This window comes from Zalophus californianus, chromosome 2 (genome assembly GCF_009762305.2).
Source record: "Zalophus californianus isolate mZalCal1 chromosome 2, mZalCal1.pri.v2, whole genome shotgun sequence".
Lineage (NCBI taxonomy): Eukaryota > Metazoa > Chordata > Mammalia > Carnivora > Otariidae > Zalophus > Zalophus californianus.
Window position 1 is genome coordinate 39,411,832 of NC_045596.1, and position 25,872 is coordinate 39,437,703.

The 25,872-nt window shown below is 39.5% G+C and overlaps 1 protein-coding gene across 5 annotated transcripts in view; it reads right to left on the reverse strand.

Annotated features, from left to right (window-relative positions):
- CORIN (corin, serine peptidase) overlaps nucleotides 1-25,872 on the reverse strand; it is a 237,543-nt gene that overhangs the window by 29,602 nt on the left and 182,069 nt on the right. For all 5 annotated transcript variants that reach the window (XM_027598351.2, XM_027598352.2, XM_027598354.2 and 2 more), the window contains 5 exons: nucleotides 24,943-25,088; nucleotides 24,052-24,159; nucleotides 15,909-16,022; nucleotides 13,598-13,708; nucleotides 12,116-12,245 (listed from right to left, as the gene is read on the reverse strand). In XM_027598351.2, the coding sequence (XP_027454152.2) occupies nucleotides 12,116-12,245; nucleotides 13,598-13,708; nucleotides 15,909-16,022; nucleotides 24,052-24,159; nucleotides 24,943-25,088 (609 nt within the window). The remainder of the gene's footprint in view (nucleotides 1-12,115; nucleotides 12,246-13,597; nucleotides 13,709-15,908; nucleotides 16,023-24,051; nucleotides 24,160-24,942; nucleotides 25,089-25,872) is intronic.

The following is a 25,872-nucleotide window of genomic DNA, read 5'->3' on the forward strand; positions in this document are numbered from 1 at the left end:
TTTATTCCACTAGTTCAGAAAGACTGTGAACCAGAGTAGAATTAATTTTTCTAACAGAAGTCTTGCTTTTGTCAATTGCCCATTTCTTCCTCTTCTTGAAAACTAAAGAAGTATAGAAAATACACCTTTATTCAATTAAGACAGACTATGACTCGATATAAGATAAAATAATTCAAACTTTTTTTAATTAAAAAATATATATATTTTATTTATATATATATTTTATGTATATATATATATATCTTGTATATATATATACACACACACTTCATGTATATATTCAGTTAATAGTTTTACACAAACAAAAGAAATTCAGGATTTTAGTACCTAAAATAGCACTGGAATATCGAGTATCAAAAGCTAGAAATGTAATCAATCACTAAATGGATGTGGATGGTCCTCAGGATGGCTGGTGCCAGGGAAGCAAGTGTCCTCAGGACCCTCCATCTCTCCACTTCTTCTGTGAGAGGGAGCAGGAGGTGATGGGAGGGTAGCTTTATCACCTTCAACGGACTTTTCCACAAACCAGGGGACAGACTACTTGCCCTTCTAAACTCAAATCCATTCATCTTTGTGACCAAAAAGGAAAGAAGTCTTCTCTCCCAGCTCCACCTAAAACAAAACTTGTTGAGGGACTTTTAGTACCTAAAATCCAATCACTGTGACCTGGAAGTGAAGTCCTTTGATTGGTTCAGTTTGGGTTATGTACCTGCCCCTCAACCAGTCACTGAGACCAAGAAGAGCGGGTCATGTACAAAGATGGCCGCTCCCATTAGGATCTGAAGGATAGAACGGGGAATGAAGCAAGTCCCTAAAAGGAAGTGATACAGGGAAGCAACATAATAGATGTCTGCTACAAGTGACCTTGAAATTTTTTAGTTAAAAAGATTATTGTGCCTCAGAATCAAGATTCTACATGTTCCTTTGTTAGTTTTTGGAAGATGTAAGAAGGGTAAAAGATTGGATAGAAATTAGATTTGACTTTTGTTTCCCTTGCCTCCAGTGATGTGTCTAGTAAGCAGTTGCTATGGCCGAGGTCAAAGAGGTTGTTGCCTGTGTTCTTGTCTAGGATTTTGATGGTTTCCTGTCTCAAATTTAGGTCTTTCATCCATTTTGAATGTATTTTTTCTGTATGGTATAAGAAAGGTGCCAGGAATGGCCAGCAATCCATGTATGAACGGATGAAAGATTACTTCAAACTTTGCTGTGAAAGAGAGGAGAAGGCAAGGGGGTCAACACTCAGTGACAAAGACACTTTGCTTTTCTTTGCTCCCACTTCTGTTGGTCCTTCAGGATAATCACAGATCCTTATCACTATTTCTCAAGCACACAATGTGTGACAAGGGGTCTTACTGGAAATAGGAGGACCTGTTTACAGGAAAGATACTATATGTTAATCTGCGGTTCTACGAGTTCTGCTAAACATAGACTAAGGGACAATGCATACATCTTAGATCATAGGGCTGCTGTTTGGGCTAAGAAAGCTTCGGGGAAGGCAACTCCCCATTACATTCCTACAGCAGAGTGATCACACAGGCCTCGGCATTCCAAAGGCCCACGCCCTTCTCTGAAACTTTCCCTTGCCCCCAACAGCCTCCATGTTACATTTTAGCAAACCAGGTATTATGGCTGATTTCATGCTCTACATTAACCCCAACAGAAAGAGGTCCAGTTTTATGCTTCTGCATGTTGCTGTCCAGTTTTCCCAACACCATTTGTTGAACAGACTGTTTTTTTTCCATTGATATTGGATGAATATTGGATTCCATGAATATCCATTGATATTCTTTCCTACTTGTCAAAGATTAGTTGACCATACAGTTGTGTGTCCATTTCTGGGTTTTCTATTCTGGTCCACTGATCTATGTGTCTCGTTTTCTGCCAGTACCATACTGTTTTGATTACTACAGTTTTGTAATATAGCTTGAAGTCCGGATTGTTTTGCTTTTCTTTTTCAGGATTGCTTTGGCTATTCAGGGTCTTTTGTGGTTCCATACAAATTTTAGGCAAGGGAAACAAAAGCAACTATTGGGACCTCATCAAGATAAAAAGCTTCTGCACGGAGAAGGAAACAATCAACAAAACAAAAAGGCAGCCTACAGAATGGGAGAAGATAATTGCAAGTGACATATCTGATACAGGGTTAGTATCCAAAATATATAAAGAACTTCTCAAACTCAACAGCCAAAAAACAAATAATCCAGTTAAGAAATGGGCAGAAGACATGAATAGATATTTTTCCAAAAAAGACATCCAGATGGCTAACAGACACATGAAAAGATGCTCAGCATCACTCATCATCAGGGAAAGAAAAATCAAAACCACGATGTGATACCACCTCACATCTGTCAGAATGGCTAAAATGAACAACACAGGAAACAATAGATGTTGGTGAGTATGTGGAGAAAGGGGAACCCTCTTACATTGTTGGTGGGAATGCAAACTGGTGCAGCCACTCTGGAAGACAGCATGGAGGTTCCTGAAAAAGTTAAACATAGAACTACCCTATAAGCCAGCGATTGCACTAGTAAGTATTTACCCAAAGGATACAAAAATACTTATTTGAAGGGGCACATGCACCCTGATGTTTACAGCAGCATTACCAACAGTAGCCAAACTATGGAAAGAGCCAAAGTGTCCAATGACTGATGAATGGATAAAGAAGATGTGATATATAGGGGCGCCCGGGTGGCTCAGTTGGTTAAGCGACTGCCTTCGGCTCGGGTCATGATCCTGGAGTCCCGGGATCGAGTCCCACATCGGGCTCCCTGCTCGGCAGGGGGTCTGCTTCTCCCTCTGACCCTCCCCCCTCTCATGTGCTCTCCATCTCTATCTCATTCTCTCTCTCAAATAAATAAATAAAATCTTTAAAAAAAAAAAAAGATGTGATATATACATATCACATACAATGCAATACTACTCAGCCATCAAAAAGAATGAAATCTTGCCATTTACAACAATATAGATGGAGCTAGAGTGTACTATGCTAAGCCAAATAAGTTAGTCAGAGAAAGACAAAGACCATATGATTTCACTCATATGGGGAATTTAAGAAACAAAACAGATGAATATATGGGAAGGGGGAAACAAGAGAGAGAGGGGGAAGCAAACCGTAGGGGACTCCTAAGGACAGAGAACAAACTGAGGGTTGACAGAGAGAGGTGGGTGGGGAATGGGCTAAATGGGTCATGGGTATTAAGGAGGGCATTTGTGATGAGCACTGGGTATTATATGTAAGTGATGAATCACTAAATTCTACTCCTGAAACCAGTATTACACTATATATTAACTAACTAGAATTTAAATAAAAATTTGAAGAAAAGAAATTAGATTTGACTTATGTTTATAAAAGAAACACTGGGTTAATCAGTGAGTGTTGAAGCTGATATTGCTATAAAGTGAGTTGGATCTCAGAAGGAACAATACCCTGGCAGAATTTAAACAAATGATGCAGACAGATGCACAAAGGCTAAAACTGATGACTGTGGGCTTAATAAGGTAGAACAGAAAAGGAGACAACACAACAGTGTTGTATTAGGTGGAGTCCCTTCCTCAAGGAGCTATTATTTTAGTGAGAGGAACAAATTGAACATGTTAAAAATAATTCCTGATGCTGTGCTTTGAAGAAAACAAAATAAGCAGAGACTTGGTGAGGGTAAAAGCTGCTTCATTTAGGGTTGCCAAGAACCTTTTTAAGTCGTTGATGTACGAGCTGAGACATGAACAGTGAGATGGAGGTGATCATCTGAAAGTCTACAGATGAACATTCCAAGCAGAAGGCAGCAAGGGCAAAGCCCCTGAGCTGGAAATGAGTTTGCAGTTTGAACATCAGTAATAAGGTCCGTGTGTCTAAAGTTCCCCAGATAAGTGGAGAATGCTAGGAAAGAGGGAAGGCAGGGGCCAGTGTCTTACAGGCCAGAGTAAGAAACTGGATTTTGAGCCCAAACTATATAAATAATAAGAAAAGACCAATGGGTCTGCCATGCAGATAATGTCATGGCTGACCAGCAGTCCTGCCTTGGAGGTAAAAGCAAGCCAAATCTCAGTAGGTTTGAAAGACAATATGCAAAAGATATCAGATCTAAAGTTAGTCATCACCAGGAGTCTCCTGGCATAAGTTCCAAGATGAGTAAGCTGCCATATAAGGACTTCTAACAGAAATAACACAGCCCTCTTTGGTCAATTCCTGATGGATCGTTCAAGTTGTAAATCATGTTCTTAACTTCCCAGGACTCACTACGCATATTCATGTCCAATGGCAATGCTATAATCATTACGATGACTGGGGAATCCAAGGCCCTCAGAGATATCATGGAGATTGATTTTTCCCATTCTAGAATCTTCTTGCTCACATCAGCCCCAATATTTTTGGCTAAAAGCTGAGTCTTGAGAGTACTTCTGGAGAACCATCTTTGATTTGAAAAATCAGGATACAAATCTATTTTTCAATGACAAACTTTTTGCCACAAAATGGAATGTAAGAGAGTAGAAAACCAATCTGATTAATTCAGGATCCCACATAGCTCCATTCTAGTTAATAATGGTGAATTTCTCTACACCACTGAGAGGTTTCCTTTTAATTCCATAAAATATTCATTAACTCAACTGACACAGTTTGATTCAGTTTGCTAACAAATATCCAAATTCTTGGGAGGGCCTGCTATTAGTGATCATATGGAAATGCTTTCAGGACAAATGATAGACTTACCTTGCTTTGTTTATTGAAGCCTCATACCCAGTGGTCTCATGGAAGAACTTAAAAAACACTTTTACTTCCTTTAGGATATAGCACTTTTTCAGGAAAATTATTCTTCTTCCTCACCCCAGAATAGCATGTTCCAGGAACCTGTACAGCCGCATACTGGACTCTGATTTTCTTCTCGCCCAGGCAGTCACTCAACCAGCAGCTTCTTGGAATCGTGTAGGATTTAATTCCCTGTGCCCAAGCTACATGTCTGCTAGAAAAACTGTGAAGCCTCTGTGTGAAAGAAAATAACACTCTATGGATTTGTTTCGGCTAACTTCTACTTAGAATATGCCAAGAATCTAGTTATTACTATAAGTGATTTTTCAAAAAGTGAAAAACACTTCTCTTGTTGGCCTGCATGATTTTTCCCCACTGCTGCACCTCCTCACTACTTAAAAAGTGTCTGCTTTCGGCTCAGGTCATGATCCCAGGGTCCTGGGACACAGTCCCACGTCGGGCTCCCTGCTCAGTGCGGAGTCCGCTTCTCTCTCCACCCCTCCACCCCTGCTCCTGCTCTCTCTCTCTCTCTCTCTTGCTCTCTCAGATAAATAAATAAAATCTTTTTAAAAAATGCCACAATGATAAGACCATAAGGTGATATGGTATTAACACTTGCCACAAAAAAATCTCATGTAAAGCAATACTAAAAGGGATTTATGTGTAAGAAGCTGGTTGGCCACGTCAATCAGGTCATGTTTATTAAATACCTGGGTGCCATAAGGGATCTACCCGTCATACCCAAGAGGCCCTTTGCCTTTGCTTGGACTTGCATCCTGGCACCATATTTTTCTGTGACCTAGCAAAGTTTCTTGATCTATGCCTCAGTTTCCTCATATGTAAAGTAGAAATAACAACACTGCATCTATTACAGGATTATAAGGTGGACAAATTGAGTTAATACATATCAAGGACTCGGAGCAGCCTGGCACACGATTAAGATTAGCCAATACTATTTTGTATAACCTTTCTGGGAAATAAAGAAGAAACAAAAATAAAAATGATATATGGCACTGTAGACTTAAGAGGGGAATTGTGTAATACCAATTTTTATGTACCACAGGAAGTACAGAGGGAAAAAAACATCATGCACATGAGAAAGTCTTCACAGAAGTCATGGGGCTCGAGTGAGGCCTGAGGATTTGGACAGGAAGTGTATGGACATTTATGGACAAAGAGGCAGAAGCAGGAAGGAATGTGCCCATGGAACATGAATAAAGGGTAAGCCCGTATTGAAAGAGAAGGAACATATTAAAGGGATATGAAGTTAAAGAAAGATAAACTAGTTTATGGTGAGCTCACTAATTGCGGAAAATAGTCCAAACTTATTTGATTAAAAAAGATAGGTGGAATGAAAGAAGACTTTTGACAAAAATGATTTATTTTTGCCTTAGTCTATTCAAAAATGATTTATTTTTGCCTTAGTCTATTCAGGCTTCTGAGAAATTACCATAGACTGGGTAGCTCATAGCCAACAGAAATTTATTTCCCACAATTCTGGAGGTTGAGAAATCCAAGATCAAGGTCCTGGCAGATTTGGTGTCTGGTAAAAGCCCACTTCCTTGTTTATAGATGTCCATCTTCTTGCTATGTCGATCATCACATGGTAGAAGGGTTGAGGGAGCTCTCTGCGGTCTCTTTTACAAGGACACTAAACCCATTCATGGGGCCTCCACACTCATGGCCTAATCACTTCCCAAAGGCCCCACCTCCTAAGAGCCTCACATTTGAGATTAGGAATTAACATATGAATTTGGAGGAACAAAAACATTCAATAGCAATTGAACATCATGTTCCTACAATGGCAGGTCTCTATTAATAATTTATCCACGGGATACTGAATGCTTCCAGGGAAATGGAGCCACCAAACATCTTCTAACCCTACTTCCCCCACATTTCTTTGCACGTATCTGCTTCCCTGCTCACATTTCTTTGCTTCTCTTTGTGATAAAATCCCTTCAAAAAGTTCTATACTATCTTTTATTTCTCTTTTCACTATCTCTTATGCTTTTGCCCCACTTATTCCACTAAAACTGCTCATGTCAATGACATACACATTGCTGAAAACAACAGTCAGTTTTCAGACCTCATTTTACTAGACTTCTCAGCAACTTTTGATATATATGACCATTGTCTTGCCTTGATACACTTTCTTCCTTTGGTTTCCAGAATATCACATCCTCCTACCTTGTGGGTTGTCCTCTCTCATCTCCTTTGGCTTTAGTACTTCTCCTCTCCCACCCTCTTAACATTAGGGCTCGGCCCTTGGTCTTCTTATCTTTTCTGTCTAAACTCGCTCTCTTGGTTATGTCACCAGTCCCATAAATCTATATCATCTGTATCCAGGTGACTTTCAGTTATCTAGCTCCAGCTCAAACCTCACTAATAAAGTCCAGACTTAAGCCTTATAAGCATATCCATTTGGATGTCTAATAGACATCCCAAATTTAACATATCCAAAACAGAACTGACCTTTCTTCCCACACCTGCTTCATCTACAGTATTCCCCATGTTAGTTTAAGACAATACCATCTTTCCAGTTGCTCAATCCAAAAACCTTTCAGTCATTCTTGGCTCTTCTCTTTCTTGACACTTCTCAATCCCCAATTAACATCCAATCTGTCAGGAAATCCTATTGGCTCTACTTTTAAAATATATTCAGGATCAGATCACTTTTCACCATGTTCTCTGCTACCATTCTGATCTGAGTCACCAAAATGTCTCACCTGGATTATTCGATGGCCTCCTAACTAGTATTCCTGCACCTACCCTTGCCTTCCTATAGCATATTCTCAAATAACAACCAGAACGATCTCTTTTAGTCAGATAATGACTATAATAAAAAATGAATAATAACAAGTGTTGACAAGGATATGGAGAAATTGGAACCTTCATGCATTGCTAGTGTAGCCCTTTTGGAAAACAGTTTGGCAGTACCTCAAAAAATTAAAAATTTGACCTAGTAATTCTAGTCCTAAGTATATACCCAAGAGAAACTGAAAACATATTTTCACAAAAAAACTTGTACATGAATGTTCTTAGCAACATTTTCATAAGAGCCAAAAAATGGAAACAACTCAACTATCCATTAATTGATAAATGGATAATCAAAGTCTGGATACACCTACACAACGGGATATTATTCAGCCATAAACAGGAATGAAGCGTTGACATATACTAAAACATGGATGAACCTTGAAAACATGCTAAGTGAAAGAAACCAGACAAAAAGGGTATATAGTTATACGATCCTGTTTTTATGAAATGTGTATAATGGGCAAGTCCCTAGAAACAGAAAGTAAATTAGTGTTTGTCAGGGGCTTGGGGAGGAGAAATGGGAGGGACTGCGAAGAGGCATGGGGTTTCTTTTCCAAGTTGAAAATGTTAAGGAATTAGACAGTGGTGATGACTGCACAACATTGTGAATATATTAAAAACAACTGAATTGTATACTTTTAAAGAGTGAATTTTATGGTATGTGAATTACATTGCAATAAAAAAAAAGACCATAAGATTTTGAGCTTCTTTTCTATGGTTTACATGCACAGGACCAGCCATCTGAGCTAGATTTACTAGTACAGAGGATTAGTCTGTCTTAGAGCTTCATGAAGTCCAACAATAAGTAAACCATCCCTACATGACAAGTGAAATCTGAAGTTAGAAGCTTTTTCCTGGGAGTACACTTTAGGAAAAAAAAAAAAAAAAACCAACGTAAATTCTTCCATCAGGGACTCTTAGGTAATATAATTTGAGGCTATCTTTGTGGTTTTGCCCAAGACAAAGAAATATTCTTTGGAAGATGTTGCTTCTATTGATCAACTCTAAAAGATTAGGGCATAAAATCAAATTGCAACTAACCCCATTAAGGCATTTTTGCCAAAATAGAATAGCCTATTTCCAGATGATCCAGTTTTATATAGAAATAAAGCTTATGAAGCCAAGAGACATAAAGAATCACATTCCCTTAGACCAACTTCCTCAAATACCAGATGTCTCAACTGAGCATTTGGCAAGTATTAGAGGGCAGTCTAAATTCTGATTTGTATTGTTGATTAAATAAATGTCCATATGTTTTTAATACTGGACATATAGGTAGCAAAGTCAATATACTGTCATGAGAACTTAGGGGTTGATTTATATCCTTGTCTAATCAAATAGTTATCATACTTCCAGGCTGGGGTAAACTCAAAATATCTGCAGATGGGGGTAAAAAGTTTTTCAGATTCAGCAAAGAACCCTCAATCTTCCCATTTGGGCAAGCACTTAGTTGAGAGCTGAGCATTTGTGCTGTTAGACATGGAAGGCATAATTTGGGTCTGAACAACTCCAAGGGCAGGTATTTTTTAATTGACTGCCCCTATCAGGAAAGCATTTCAATAGAAGCCCTGCAAAACACGTAATTCAGTATAGACCTGTATTTTTTATGAACTAGCTCCAAAATGGACCCTCCCCCCATTTAGAGTTAAAGTATATTAGTTTTGGACCGTACACTACAATGCTTTTCTCTATAAATGTTTACTGAATTAATAAATGAATGACTTAATAAATGTGTATTATACTATCATGATAATGTTAGAGCTGAATATTTTTCTTATATACTTTTAATCGGTAGGTCATGTGCTATGCCCTACATAAACCATTGACAAAAAGTCTGGAAGTTTTTTCCAACTTTATGTTCTAGGTTGTTTCGTCATGTGTTTCTAGGTTGTTTCCCCACTACATTATAAGCTCTTGGATGATGTTATTTACCTTTGCATCCTCCACACGATGCCTACTCCAGGTCAAGACCCATCAGCAGATACTTAAAAAACCAACAGGAAAGAGATACTGAATAGAACTAGTTGGGCTTGTGTTTTAAACTTCAAGTTTCTGATGTGGAGTATGTTTGAAGGTACAAAGGCAGGCACTCCACTCCAGAAGCTAAAGGGGTACAGCTATTCCCTTTACCCTCCCTCTGGCAGCTGGAGTGTAGGTCAATGACAAGTCATGGCCAGACAGACCCTTCTGTAGGGACTTTCAAACTGGAGGAAATGACTCAAGGTACAGGGTTACTTAGGGTTTGAGGCATCAGTGGCATAATTGTGAAATTACAGCACAGCAGCTGATCTCCAGGGACAGTGGTAACAGAGCAGATTCCTACTGCAGAAATTAATGGCCTCATCTTGCCCCTTATCTTGGTTCCTGCCCCAGCCTGGCTCTCCAGACTTCTGTCAATTCATGAGCCACCCAAGTAAACTGAAGAGTAAACTTGAAGGCAATCAAAAAGTACAAAAATACTAAGATCACCCTTCCTACTCATTTCCTTGGAAGACATATCACTACTTACACATTAACTCAGTCAAATAATGATTATGGTTTTCCAGCCACACTGCTCTCTCAGATTTTCCTAGCCTTTCTATGAAATAAAGTTATCTTTAAAAAATATCTGGGGGGGCCTGGGTGGCTCAGTCATTAAGTGTTTGCCTTCGGCTCAGGTCATGATCCCAGGGTCCTGGGATCGAGCCCCACATCGGGCTCCCCACTCAGTGGGAAGCCTGCTTCTCCTTCTCCCACTCCCCTGCTTGTGTTCCCTCTCTCGTTGTCTCTCTCTCTGTCAAATAAATGAATAAAATCTTTTAAAAAATAATAATAATAAAGAAAAAATCTAAATGTCCTTTTAGATTATAAATGTCTAATATATTAAAATAACATTTTTCCCACTATTTTAAGGAAATGGAGCAAATAGAGTAAGAATCTTTTTAAAAATCCAATACACATAGAATAGCCAAAGCTGGAAACCATACAAGTGTCCCTGACTGGATGAACAAATTTAAAAATGTGGTATATCCATGCAATGGAATATCTTTCAGCCATAAACAGGAATGAAGTGCTGATCCATAGTTGCATGAAAACATTATGCTAAGTGAAAGAAGCCAGATAATGGAGATGGTTGCACAGCTTTGTGTATATACTAAATGTCATGGAATTTGCACTTTAAAATGGTTAAGATGCTGAGTTTTTCTGTTATGTATATTTCATTACAATAAAAAATGTAAATCCAATATGCAAAAAAAAATCAAAGACATATCAAGGAGAACATTTAAAATAAGATCCCTTCCCTTCTATTTGCAGTAGAACAGGGTGACTTGTCAAAAGAATTTTTCTGCTGGCAAAATCTTTGTGGTTGCAACTTTCCCTCAGAACTCTCAGTAGAATTTTCAATCATTATGTAATTAAGTTTTCATAATAAGAAATAACCTGTGTCTTGGTGAGAGGAAAATAAAGCTCATTCAAAAGACTTTTCATTTATCTCTAATCATAATCACATCCCATTTCATTTAGACACCATAAGGATGTTGTGAAAATGAAGTATAATTTAATGGATCTTGGTAAATATCATTTTTCCACTCTGGCAAAGTTGAAAGCTCTTTTCTTATAGATTAGCATCAGTTACTCAACTTCCCAAAGACATAGGACTTTAAATGGGAAAAATGGGCTGAAGATACTGGGATTTAGGACATTTTTCAAACTGGGAGAACAAAAATGTGCTGCTAGTTGGTATCCCAAAATTGGATCACTCATTACTGTAAAATTATTTCAAGTTTGTTCAGTGGAATCCTGGGAAATGACATTTACTCAATTTTTTTATTCTAGAATTTTAAAACTCCTTTATCTTTGATTCCTATCATTTCCACATTTCCCCCCAAAATCTCACATACATCAGTAGTTGAAAAGAAAAAAAATATGTGAATATGCACACTTGTATATACATCTAAGACCCTCAATTATTGCTTTTCGTCTCCAATAGAACTGAAAAAGAAAACCCCACAAAATAGCAAGTATCCAACTTTCAAAGTATCGATCTCAGTCTGTTTGTATCAAAGCCAGAGTTAGTGTCTTTTTATTCTACTAAGGAGCAAAAATGGTCAACTATTTCCTGATTTACACTTCCTGAATTACTTAGGGTAAACTGAAATACCATCAACTTTAAGTCCTATTTCTCAACTTACTAAAAAATGTGTGTTGCTTAAAAAGGAATTTTCAATAACCTCTTGGGAGAAAAATCTCAAGATTTTCCCATCCAAGTTGCTCGGAAGAAACCATCTTCGTGCTTTTACAAATACCAAAAGCATTTCCTTTCAGAAGTACTTAAAATACAATTACTTCCATTTACTTGTAGCGGGAGGCTTTATCAAAGCAGGTTTTCACCCCAGTCTCTTCAGAGCAGGTGCCTGTAATTAAATGTGGTCCTCTCACCTGATTCATTTCCCAGGCTTTGAAGGGCTCTACTTGAGAGCACTAACTCACTCTGCATTCATAAGGAAGATATTATTGCCAACTTCCGCGAAGCCCTCTGAGAAATTCATCAGTGCTACAAACTACTGACCTTACCCTAAACCCATCTGCTTGCAGGCCAGCTGACTTAACGTCTCCTGCCAGCCATCCGCACACACGTGGTGTTCTATGGCAGATCTGTGAGCCATCAGGAACGAAGAGGAGCTCACATTTTTAGAGAGGGTCACTGAGGAGAACAAAAAAAAAAAAAAAAAAGGAAAATCCTAATTAGAAACATTTCTCCTCAGGAAACCAAATGCTAACTCTACATGCTTTCGCTTCACTTGCATACATTTGTTTTTATTTATTTTAATTAAGAACCATTTGGTGAATGCTTGCCCTCTGCAAAGCATTATTTTTTTTAATTAAGAACCATTTGGTGAATGCGTGCCCTCTGCAAAGCACGGCTCTCAGTGTGGTGGAAGACTGAAAAAATGAAATAGAAATGTTCTCTGCCCTCAAGGAACCACAGGTTCTAGTGAAAGAGATGGGCAGTTCTTAACTTTCCTTTACAAGTTAGAAGACAACCAGAGGTGGAGCACACTCCCACGAGTTTATCCAGTGATTTGCATAATTATAAGGAGTTAGTTGTACCTTCATTCCTATCATTTCCTTTCAAGAAAGCACGTGAGAAGGCAAGTGTATGAAATTGGTGTTAAGTTAGGATTAATTTGGGATATGCACTAATTCTCATTTTATAAAAGAGCATCCTCTCTACTTAACACACCACAGATAACCTGTGAAACACTGTGCAATTAATCACAGCACAAATGATGATCATGCTGTGGCCAGATGAGGCAAAGGACTGAATAAAGAGCCCAGTGAATGGAAGGAGCGATGAGTGCGGGAAAATAGAATTAATCAAACTCAAGTTTACAAATTGTAACACTGGAGGTCTGGTGGGAGGTACTTTTAAGTCTTGTCCATGTGAGGAACTAGATAGATAGTCGTCTCATTTGGATCTGGCGCAAGACTACAGGGAAGATGGAAGATCCACTTTACTACCTTATTCTAGGAGGTGTCGATGACATAAGAATGACGGAATATTGGTAATTGTTGAAGCTGGGTGATAAAAAAGAGTTTAAAAATTGTATTCTAGTAGTCACATGGTCATAACAGTTTGAACCCAAATGTTTTTACATATCACATAGACATTTCAAACAGCGAGATAACTTACGGGGAGATGTTCTGTGAGTTGGAAACAACATATATGAATCACTACGGCCAGGTTTTTTTTTTTTTCTTTTTTTTTTTACACCAGTGCAATAAAAACTTTTATTCCAAATGTAACTTATGTAAGGCTTATAATTGACTCCATAACATTTTACACACATTTAAGCCTTGGCGTGTGTTTTTTTCTTTTTTCTTTTTTTTTTAATTTTATTTTATTAGGTTATGTTAATCTACCGCCAGCTTTTATCATCGTTAAACAGGTAAAACTGGTCAGTAAACTCTGTGAAGTCATCTAGGCTTTATATCAAGCTTCAGTGGCTGACGGGTGTTAGAGTGTGCCCCCGATGGTGGAAACACGCAGCTCACCACAGGCCCACTCGTCAGAACTGTCCAAGCAGTCGGCTTCCCCATCACACCAGCGCTCACGGGACACACACTCATGGTTTGCGCATTCGAGTTCGTCATCCTGGCAAAATGCTGGCACCGGGAACAACAAGCGAGAAGATGGAAACATTTCAGAAACGAGTGTGAGTCTCACTAAGATGCACATTATCATCTGTCCCAGGAGCGTGTAAGGTAGGAAAGCTGGTCACTGGGGCCTCCAAACAGGTATCAAGACAGAATACCAGAATTGGTAAAAACTCATACCACAGATGCCAATCCATTCAAATAGCAAGCATTTAAACAATGCTACCATCTCCAAGTGACTGTCTAGTTCTAACACTAGGATTGAAAAACTGGTACCCAGAGCAGCAGAAATTCCAGGAATTGAGAGAATGGGATTGAAGTCTGGAGTGACATGAGCCCAGCACTGGGGCTAAGCAGAATGAAGTAACCACAGGATGGAAACAAGCTCTGTCCACATATATGAATAATGTTTATTCTTTAAAAATCTCTACTGGGGCGCCTGGGTGGCTCAGTCGGTTGGGCGGCTGCCTTCGGCTCGGGTCACAATCCTGGGGTCTTGGGATCGAGCCCCACGTCCGGCTCCCTGCTCGGCGGGGAGCCTGCTTCTCCTTCTCCCTCTGCCTGCCGCTCTGCCTGCTTGTGTTCTCTCTCTCTCTCTCTCTCTGTCAAGTAAATAAATAAAATCTTTAAAAAAAATAAAATAAAATAAAAAATTAAAATCTCTACTATCAGAGCGCCTGGGTGGCTCACTTGGTTATGCATCTAACTCTTGATTTCAGCTCGATCATAATCTAGGGGTCGTGAGATTGAGCCCTGTGTCTGGCTCCACGCTCAGTGGGAAGTCAGCTTAAGATTCTCTTCCTCTCTCTTCTCCTTCCTCCCCTTACCCGCTTGTTCTCTCTCTCTCTCAAATAAATAAATCTTTTAAAAAAAATAATTATAGCAACACTCTTTAATTGCCTACCTAACATCCATCTCCTTTCTTTCGCCTTTTTTAAGGGGACCTGATTTTGTGCAGGTCCCCATAGTCCCAGAAGACCCTGATTAGTGTCATTCGGACATGGCATTTTCTAACCACAACTATTTTTCTTTTCTGGGTAAAGTTATTAGTCTAACAGTAAACATGTCACCCAAGATCAGAGTTTTGGCCTACCATTTCATGGGTTGTGCCTTCCAAGATAGTTCCCACCCAAACCCTATTGGCCAGATCATACATCCTCGCCTGGAACAGGGGCAGCCTGAAGGAAACAGCATCTTTTCTGATTGGTTCTCCCTAAGGGGTGCTTCTTTTTGTGATCGAGATATTTATGTGGTTATCTTTTCTAATCCATACAAAGATCCCTGAATGCTAGCCGGAACCTTGCTCAAACCTGGCCAGTCTAAGTGAATCCTTAAGTGATATTCCAGAGATGAGGGCGAGATCATCACTCCCTCCCACTGGATATGATCAAGGAAGCATGGCACCCCAGGGGCTCTTGGCAGCCATCTTTTGACCCTCGTAGAACCAGCGTGAAGTCAAGCTGAACTAAAAGAATCACGGAAGAGGTGCTGAACTCCCACATCTAGCTTCAAGAATCCATCCTCCACTTGACTTTTAAATATGATAATACAAGACATATCTGATATGTATGGTAATAAAATATAATAAATGTTTTCACTGTTTAAGTCAGTCTGAGTTGGGCTTTCTCTTACTAATAGATAAAACATCTTGAGAGATAATTTTTCGGGGGGTTCTAAAAGTGGTGGTCATTCATTTAGAAAATGTAGGAAAGATAGAAAAGCACAAAAATTTAACAATCCCACCACCCAGAGATAATCATTGTAAACTGTTTCTTGTGACCTTCTGATCTTTTTCTATGCATGGTTATGTGTACTTTAAAAACTTAGGACAATAGTGTACATAATATTTTATATTTTGTTTCATTCAACTAATGACATGTAATGAACCCAGGAGGAATTATTCTTTTAATTTGATTTTTAATATTTGTATATTATTTAATTTTATGGCTGTATTTTATGTCCCCTCATTTTGGATATTTGGGGTGTTTTAATTTTTTGCATGTGATAAATAATGCTAGCATAATATCACCATCCATATAATTTACATACATTTGGTTATGTGCTTGTAAGTGGAGTTTCAGTCAAAAGATCTGAACATACTATAAGCTTTTGATACATATTTCCAAATTTCTAGTTTATATTCAAAATGAGCGGTAGTCCATGTTTAACATAAACAAAGTTGTGTTGAGCAATGCAGGTAGGCACTTACAACAGTTCTTCTCATCCATGCCATCAGGACAGTCTGGGAACCCATCACAGATGACTGTATGCTTCAAACATTGTTTATTGGATGGACATTCCCAAAGATCTCTCTCTTTACAGCCTAGAGACAGAAGAAAAGGTTATTTGCAATAGATGTAGACATCAAAATAATGATGAATTTGATCAAGCAATGTAGAAAAATTATAGCCCAAAGGCATGATTTCTTTCTTCCTAAAAAGTCTTGACTTCTGTATACCATGAAAAAGGTAATTTTGAGAGTAGAAATACTCAATAATCTCCATACTGCCATATAAATAGGACAGCTCTCCTAAGAGAAGATCAAAAGTGACATACGGGAAATGGGAAAAAAATGAAAACGTAACTATACCTTAACGCTCATTTTGCTTTCTGAGTCAATTTGCTAACATATAAGACTCATCTATAAAATGATAAGTTATGCTTTTAAGTAAATATGCCAAAACCTAATGATTTAAATGCATATTACCTTAAAATGTAATTTCAGTCAACAAATGGAAAGTCCATCTGTGTGTTTACTAAGAGGTGTCTCCTCTGCCAAATACCTACAAAACTAATTTAAGAGCCAGGTACAAAAGCTGTCACTTCAGTAACATAGTCTAAGAGATCTAAGGAGATCAACTTTGTTAATTAATATGAGAAATTAATGTAATTTGCATGAGATCAGGACTATAAGCTTGAACTGTAAGTTGCCTATGAAATAGCAAGAACTTGCAATGAACTTAATAAATGCCATTTGAATCAACTGCAGTGCGTTTCACACATCTGTGAATGTAAAACATGCCAAGAGTCTAATGTGTTCTCATCATTCCAGTGGGATCCATGGTCCTTACCAGGCTGCAAGGTGCATGAAGAAGAGTCCTCATGGCATTCATCTTTGGGTTCCTTTCCCCTCCCCCCATGCTACAACAGCGGCTAGCGCTCGACAGGCCTTCAACACACGTGTATTTTAAATGGAACTTCCTTTCATGTAAGGAACCAAAAGTCTCTTCCCTTCCCGGGAAAAGATCGTTCAGTTTAAGGTGAGTGAAATGCAAAGCAGTGATCAAATAAGGTGTTTCTTAAAAAATGCTATTTCCCATTTGACCTACTACAAATAATTCAGAGAAATTTTGTAGATGATTGACTCATGTTTCTTGGAACCCATTATAAGAAAAAATCTGTTTTTTTCAAAATTCTCCCTGAAAATAGTTATCAAGGGCGCCTGAGTGGCTCAGTTGTTAAGCATCTGCCTTCGGCTCAGGTCATGATCCCGGCGTCCTGGGATCAAGCCCCACATTGGGCTCTCTGCTCAGTGGAAAGCCTGCTTCTCCCTCTCCCGCTCCCCCTGCTTGTGTTCCCTCTCTCGCTGTGTCTCTGTCTGCCAAATAAATAAATAAAATCTTTTTTAAAAATTAAAAAAAAAATAGTTATCAAAATAGGTCACTAGAAATTTTTATTATGAGCTAAAATTAGATTGAAAGTGTCTCACCATTCAAAAATATAGGAAATAAACAGTGAGAGTGTTTCACTAGCTGTACATCTGGAATAGTCTTAGGCCCAGAGATATCTACTCCCGGAACTCATGGGGCTATTATTTGGAGTCTCATCTAGCAGCAGATACAGACATCAGTAACAGTCTTGTGACAAACCATACCACTTGTTAGTAAAGAAAGAGAGAAAACAACATGAGTCTTTCTGATTATTCACGTGCTACCCTTCCTAAAAGTCTGGAGAACTTGGACCTTTGGAATGAGCTGATGAAAAACCATAAAAGTAGTGATTTCCTGGGACATAAGTAAGACCTGCATCCTCAGTAATAATAATAATAAGATAATATTCTCTATCCACTATATAGCCACATTATAAATATTAGTTTTAATTCTTATAATAATACCACAATGTCAGTATTATGATCAGTATTTTACAAGTGAGGAAACTGAGATTTAGAGAAAATAAATAAATGTTTCCAAATCACAGCCTTATAGAGAAAGATCCATTTGGGATCCAGGTGCAAGGGCTTAGCTGCAGTCCTCTGTAAAATGAGAATGAACCATGTGCATGAGGGGTAGAAAGCAAGGGAAGGACAGCCTTAGAGTCAGATACCTGAATTTGAATCCTAGCTCCGATTTCACTAGCTGTGCAACCTTGGATAGTTACTTAACTTCTCTGAACCTCAGTTTCCATAGCTCTAAAATAGTAATAATAATGCTTGCTACATAGGGTCGCTCTACAGATTAAACGAGTCCTCTACAAACATTAACTTACCCTCCTGGATCTTCTCTTTTCTAATAAAAACTCATGTGTCCTAATACCTCTTCTGTGGAGTTAGGGTGAACATAAATGAAGTAAGATGAAGATGTCAAGACATTAGTCACATGGAAGGCAGCATTATTATTACGTGAAGGAATACATAAACTGTCCCTTTAAAGTGACATCTTTGGTGCAATTCTGTTTTAAATGTATGCTTTAAAATGAAAAGAGTATGACTCCACTAAAAATTAAAGACAGGTATGAATGGGGTGGGGTATTTAACGCAGCTGCCCGTATGACACCAAATAGTTGTTTAAGTCAGAATCACAACCACCCCAGCTCAGAGATAATGACAACACCCACGGTGTGTTGCTAAAGTGACCACCTCACCCCAGCTTGCCCGGGATCTGCCTATTCTCAGCACTAACTGTCCCTCATTCCATGAACCGCCTGCAGTCCCAGACAAACCAGATGTTTCTTCACACTAAGTGTGCTAAGCTTTGTGCTGGGTTCTTCACTTACTCCATCCCTCAGCCTCCCCCGACCGGAGGCAGGTTCCACCTGAGCTGGGGCACCCTTTTTTCTCTACCAAAAAAGTTGTCATCATAGGTAAAGGCAGCAAACCATCCTAAAGTTGATGCTTCTTGTCCTGGAAAAAATCTCTCAGGCAAATACCAGGTGAGGAGGTATGCTCATTAGGTCTGCTAATTTGAGCTTCATGAAATAAGTATCTTCAGGGAGGAACGGGTCAGAAGAGCAAGGGGCAAGATGAATCTGGGTGCTGGACTGGCTGAGGCTGGAACAGTCTGGATCTAGCCATCTTGGGTGCACAACAGGAGCTGCAGCAGTGAGGCTCAGGCCTAGTGGGTGGGAAGGCCCCTCCAAAGCATGCAACCCTGGGAGATGGAGCCCCAATCTCAAGGATCAGCAGCAGACCTAGAGCAGCCCCAACAGAGGACCTGCCTCCCCATGCGTCTCCGTTCTGACCGTCAGGGGCAGCAACACCGGCACAGACCACAGAGCTCCCAATTCCTCAGCAGCCCCTCCCCACTCCTCCCGTTTAGGGGTGACATCCCCATATCATCCTCTTCAACAGGCACCGGCCTAGGACCCAATGAGGAGGCAGGATGGGGTGGTGGAAAGGGCTTTAAACTACAGGCTGGGGGGTCCCCTTCAATGACTAATCCTGGAGATGGGGACCTGTACCCCCAGATAAGCACTACCTTCAGGATGAAACACCACCCGGCTGCCTGTGTCTACTACGTGAACCAGGGATTCTGCCCGGCTCTTGCTTCAGACACGACAGGCCAGCCTGCTCTCTTCTGCCATACTCAAGGCCTTGGTCTGCCAGAGACCAGACCAAGCAAGAGAGGACTCCTCCCCCCCAGGGAGACCCCTGGGTGACCTTTGAGGGGAGTCCTTTCCTGGATATCCTAGCACCGTAGCTGATGGGTGCTTAGTTATTACCTTCTGAGGAATAAATAAAGCCTGTTATAAGCATTCCAAGCTTGGGAGGATAAACTGAGTGTTCTCTACATTTTACAGGTGAGAAAACTGAGGCCCAGAGTAAGTGACTGGCCAAAAGTCACACAGCCTCTGCGTGCTGAGTTGAGATTTAAATCCAAGGCCTCCCTGCCATTTCAGGCTGCCTGCCCAAGATGCCAAATAAGATAGCAAAGCTATTAACCGAGTAGCAAAATACCTCAAGGGAAGGAGAATGTCCCTTCCTTAACATGGAAAAATTAAACCCTACTGAGTGATAAGAGATCCATCTTGAAGATTCATCTCGAAAGCACATTTGTGGGTATCTGACATGATAGGGACTAGTCAGAGCAAAGTCAGGGTTTTCCACAAGCAAAGAGAAATCTAGTCATGGAGACTACTATTGGCTAAAAATGCCACGTAAGCCATCCTCTGTGAGAAGTTATACAAATACCTTCAAGGGTCCAAATGGTTAGAAAAAAAGGTCTTTTGGAAAACTTTTAAAATCAAGCTGTACAGCCCACAAATATCAGAGTCAGAGGCTTTGAACAGCCTAAAGGTGCTCTGATCCCAAGAAAAGGTTATATTTAAAGATTTTATTTTACTGGAGCCTTAGAGGAGACCAAAGATAGATGATGAAATGATTTTTAATCATTTGCAGATAAACAGAAAGGCACTTAATGACACTTGGGGATTTGTACTGTCTATCTTTCTCCGTATGGTATAAACCCTTTTATATAGAATAGTGATCAATTAGTAATTGTGATGCTGTGTTTATGTAATAAAGGGTCTTATTTCTCTAGTAAATATAATGAAACTGTCTTCGCTATATTTTCCTTTAACTGCCTGCATTGAGAAGACTCGCTGCTCACACCACGACCCAGGTTCCACCTTGCTTCTGCTGGTAGCCCACCCAAATCGTGGACACAGGCTGAGCAAAATCGAACCTCGGTCCCACCAACTCCAATCTCTGCATGAAGGCAAAGCCCAGAAACGTAACCCGTTGTTATTTCAGCTGTCTTTCTTTGATACCATTCCTGTTCACGTCTCTGACCGGATCTTCACCTTTTCCTTCACTGCTTAGGTATCAGTGCTTGGAAAATGTTATGTTGAAAATCAACTTGTCATCAGGTTGCTAGTTTTACACACAGCTCCATCCAAAGAGCATATACGTTCAATGAATGACAAGCCATCAACCTTTTCTAAGACTACAAATTGCTTCTGTCCTGACACAGCGATGACCCTGTAAATCGCTCCCATTTTTCAGGTTTCCCTCCCATGAAGCGATGCTGGAACGATGTGTTCCGGTTTGTGCAATTCTTCCAAATACTTGCCGAAAACATTTCTGTAAACACCGACAGTGTTTTCAGCGGTTGTTTACATTAGCGATCACACCATCAAAACAACCTCAACAACAAAAATGTACCACAAAAGCAGGAGACCCTTCAGAGCAACATTGCCCATTGCTAAAGGCTAATGCATATACAGGTATTCCCCACTTTTCGCAAGTTCGCATCATGCCACTTCGCTTTTACGGAAGACCTACGTTAGTAACTATTTTCTCTAACCGAATGAAAGCCAAAGAAGCTTTTCGCTTTTACGAAAAACAGCGAAGGAAAATAGCTTCAGCATTTGCTTGGCAGTGAGGCTTTACACAGGCAGCGCGCACCCTGAGCAGCGAGTAGCGCCCCCAGGCGCCTTTCCGGGGAACTACACTCAGCATCTCAACATCAAGCCACCATAGTTTTGACCTTTGTGGGCAACTCTGCTTTATCTCGATTTATTTTGTACATCCATTAGCAAGATGTGTGGTAGGTATTAGAAAAGCCTAAGGAAGGATATTTTTAGGGCCTGGGAACAGTCAAAATTTTTTCCACATTACCACATAATGGTAATTGCTTCTTCACTTTACACAATTTTGTCTTGTGAACGTTTTCATCGGAATGCTCTACTTTCAGATAGCAGGGGAAATCTGTATCTTAAAAGCATATTTATAAACGGTGTGCTTGGGCTACCATGTTTTCCTCCTGCAGATTTGCCAGAGAAATACAAAATAAATTTCCAACACATCAATTATTTTAGAGATAAATGAAACAAGTATTGTTTTTAAGAGGAAAACCCCATACTGTTTTTAAGAAGTTCTGGAGGATCTGCAGTGTGTGAGAGTGAATAGTTAATTATCACATTATTCGGTGAAGTCCAAGTCTTTAAATGCATTAAACTCCACAATGGACAGAATAAATCAGAAACATGTGAAGCTTGGGCTGAAACTCAGCTTCTGTGGGGCTGGTGTTCGCATCACCAGATGGTACCATGCATGCCCATGGGAATAGAGGGACAACTGAGAAAATGACAAGTGGGAACGGGATGATTTCCCAATAGTCCTTCATTAGGCCCTCTTCAGCGTGACTTCTTCATTTGCTTTTTAAGTGTCTCATTCTCCCAGAGCACTGGACATGCCCATTCAAATGTGTGCATATATCCTAACGGTAAATATATGTAAAATCTCTATCATCAGTCACTTTGAAAAACTCAATGAGAGTTTTCTCATAAGTGAATACTGCTGGAGCAATTAATGTAACTCCAAATGAATTAATTTCTCTTCCACTCTTAACTTTCCTTAACTAGAGCTCTCTCTCAGTAGTGCCACCAATACACTGAGTGTTGATAGGGATTAAACCACCGACTCTATCATTCTGCTGTGCCTTTAATTGTGTGAATGAAGTCTTGATAAAAACTCAATAGCTCAACTAGAAACCTGACACTGTAGGATAATTTAAACCCTATAGTGCTTTGCATTTCTTTTTGCAGAATATATTCAAAGACTCAGGCCATTTAAAACTAAGTTTTTATATTTATCAAATATTTAGTCCCCTACCACAGATTTAGGCCTCGCCACCACAGTAGAGTACCATGTAATCTCTTTAAACTATCAAAGATAATCCATTTTAAATTGCATCTCAGAATACCATAACCCATTGCAGTCATAGTTTAGCAAACAAATCCAATAGATTCTCAGTAAGTCATTTATATAGGAATATTCAATGAGTTTGGATTTATTTCTCTACGTTAGGACCACAAACAAGCAAACAACAGTACCTTCTCAAAATACTGGATGTTCTTCTCTAACAAAATTACCCCTGGCCATTGTACCATCATTCTGACAGGTCTAATTTTCTAGAGGATGCACTTGTCCATACTTAAAGCAACTGATAGGACTTTGGTTTATTGCTTGTGATATTTTGTCTAAACCAGAAGGGCAATGTCTACTATGGAAAATTCATTTTGGGAAGCAAGGAAATATTTCATACCTCAAAGGCCAAAAGAATAAAACTATTTCAAAAGATGTATTGCCCTTTGTGCTTTTAAAGACAAAGAGTGTCAATTCACTTGTAAGCAGAACAAGGTAAATGATCATAACCAAACTATTCTTTGGATAGCCTTTCAATCATTTTGCTTTATTCCAGAGTATCACTTAGTAAAGAGCATTGCCGGTTTTTTATTCCCTGACACATTCTGAGGTTACAAGTACAGAGGTTTGCAGGAAAATAAAATGGGAATTAGCTCCACTCAAATTACCATTGGCATTTCTGGCCTTTCCATTGGTAATTTTGGAACTCAGTGCAGAAACGTCAGAAAGAGTTTTATCCTTTGCTGACAGAGACAAAAATCAGAGAGGGCATGAAAATGAATTCCAATTAAATTTGAATGTTGGAGCCTGAACTCTCTCTCTATGTATCTAGATGCCTACTTAACAACATGGAAATCATATGCAAAGACACTATCGTTCTGACTTTTAGACAGGTGACAACTGCTTTGTATCTCTAATAATAAAAATAATCCCTTACATTTGTGAAGTGCTTCTCGTTTTACCAAGGATTTGCACATATATCATCAAGGTTATAAACAGAAGTATAACTTAGGGAAAATCAACAGAGTTAACAGGAAAAACACCTATTGCTTCATACCTTGTCATTTGGTAAAAAAAAAAAAAGAAGAAGAAGAAGATAGCAGGAGGGGAAGATTGAAGGGGAGTAAGTCAGAGGGGGAGACGAACCATGAGAGACGATGGACTCTGAAAAACAAACTGAGGGTTCTAGAGGGGAGGGGGGTGGGGGGATGGGTTAGCCTGGTGATGGGTATTAAAGAGGGCACGTTCTGCGTGGAACACTGGGTGTTATGCACAAACAATGAATCATGGAACACTACATCAAAAACTAATGATGTAATGTATGGTGATTAACATAACAATAAAAAAATCTTAAAAAAAGTAAATACATTAGCATTCAATCCTCATCACCACTTATGACCATTAGTAAACAGCTGACATTTTTATATACAGTCCTTTATCCTAACCAGGCATTCTGGTATGTTCAAGAAAATTGTCATTTCACACATACCACAGTTTTCTTCATCACTGTCATCGTCACAGTCAGCCTGGCCATCACATCTTCTGGTAGCCAGAACACACCGTCCAGAGCCACACTTGAAGTGACTAGGTGAGCATTCTGTTCAAAGGAATGAGTAATGTTATTTTCATTAGACAGAAAGCCTGGAGCCATCAGCTCATTTATCTATCTACGTGTGGGCTATTGTCAAAGGGATATTCTTGAAGATAAGATGGTCTTCCGCAAAGCTGAACCAACCAAAGTTAACTTGGCTCTCTCCATTTGCTTATCAGGATCTTTCTCCTTCATCCTTGGCATCATCTCTCCAGTCAGCTGTTTAGTGTTGTTAGGTTTTCCAGTATTTAACTACCTTCCCAAAAGGACAACCATGTCCATTCAATGGACCGCCAGAGCCTGAAGTAGCCCATGGAGCCAAGACTTCTAACTACCCAGCTGCCCTTAATGTGCCAAAATTGTTTCCTGCTCTAATCCTTCCATCATGGTGGGCAGGTCCCTGATTCCATTTCTCTACCTGATGATCCTATGTTGCCAAGGTCTCTAAATGCTTTAAGCTTGAAGTAACCAGGGCTTGATGCTCACCACTACCCTTAGGATCCCTTAGTATAAAAGCAACATGCACATATAATGGGCTCTATGAGTTGAGTATGGTTAAGATAAATACCTGAAAATTAAATACATCTCTGCAATTTATTTTTAAAATGAAGACAGTGTCTAACAGATGAGCACCAAGGTTTGCAATGTAACCAAGTTCACAGATTCACTCACCCATGCAGCCTGATTGACAACTAGAACACAATAAGAACACTAACATAGAACCTTGAGAAGGTAGCTGATAGAGTCATCCATGTTAGATAGCCCATAGTAATTGATTTAAAAATTAACCTTCCACAGCTTCATTGGGCATTAGGCAGGTTTGGTTGTCTGAATTTTCCTCTGGAAATTGATTGCAGTCTGTGTCTTCAGGCCACTGTAGGCCCACGATCCCAAGCACAGACTCACAGTGTTCTTTGGAGTGCTCACACAGTGCTCTAAGAGAGCAAGAAAGATAAAACGTGGGAGGCAGAAATAGCTACACCTCAGATAGTATGTTAGGAATATATGTAGGGTTTTAATTCTGTGTGAGTGTGCGTCTCTCTGTGTATCCAGTGTGTGTATATACCAATATATAGAGAGATGCACAGATACATAATTGATATTTGGGAAAACAAAATGAGTAATACCTCTCTCCACAAAGGACATGCATGCCAGCAACATACTTTCACTAAGAGAAACTTCATTACAGAAATAGAAATAGAAATTTGTTGTGTGTGTTTTCTATTGAAATATATTTCACACATAACACGATGTAAATTTAAGGGTGAAACATGTTGATTTGATACATTTCTCTATTATAATGTGATTGTCATGTAGAGATAGAATCTCTATCACGTTATTATCATTTCTCTTTTGTGGTTGGAATAATCAAGATCTAGACTCTTAGCAAGTTCGATGATTATAAGACAATCTCGTCTATATGCACCATATGGTGCCTAAGATCTCCAAGACCTTTATACCTACTAATTGCAAGTTTACACCCCTGAACAACATCCAGGAAACAGATTCTCCTCGGAACTTTACCTTTCTCATTCTCTGTCTTTCAAGCAGACACATTCTCCAATGCCTTTATTCCAAGCCAGGAAGTTCTCAACATCAGTTTGGATAGTCTGCCACCAAGGGTCATGGAATCTATACAGTAGCGTCCACTTGAGAGGTCTCTCCCTCTGGGGACCAGCCACGGGAGCTATTTCATGTGCCAACCTGACTTACCTAAGA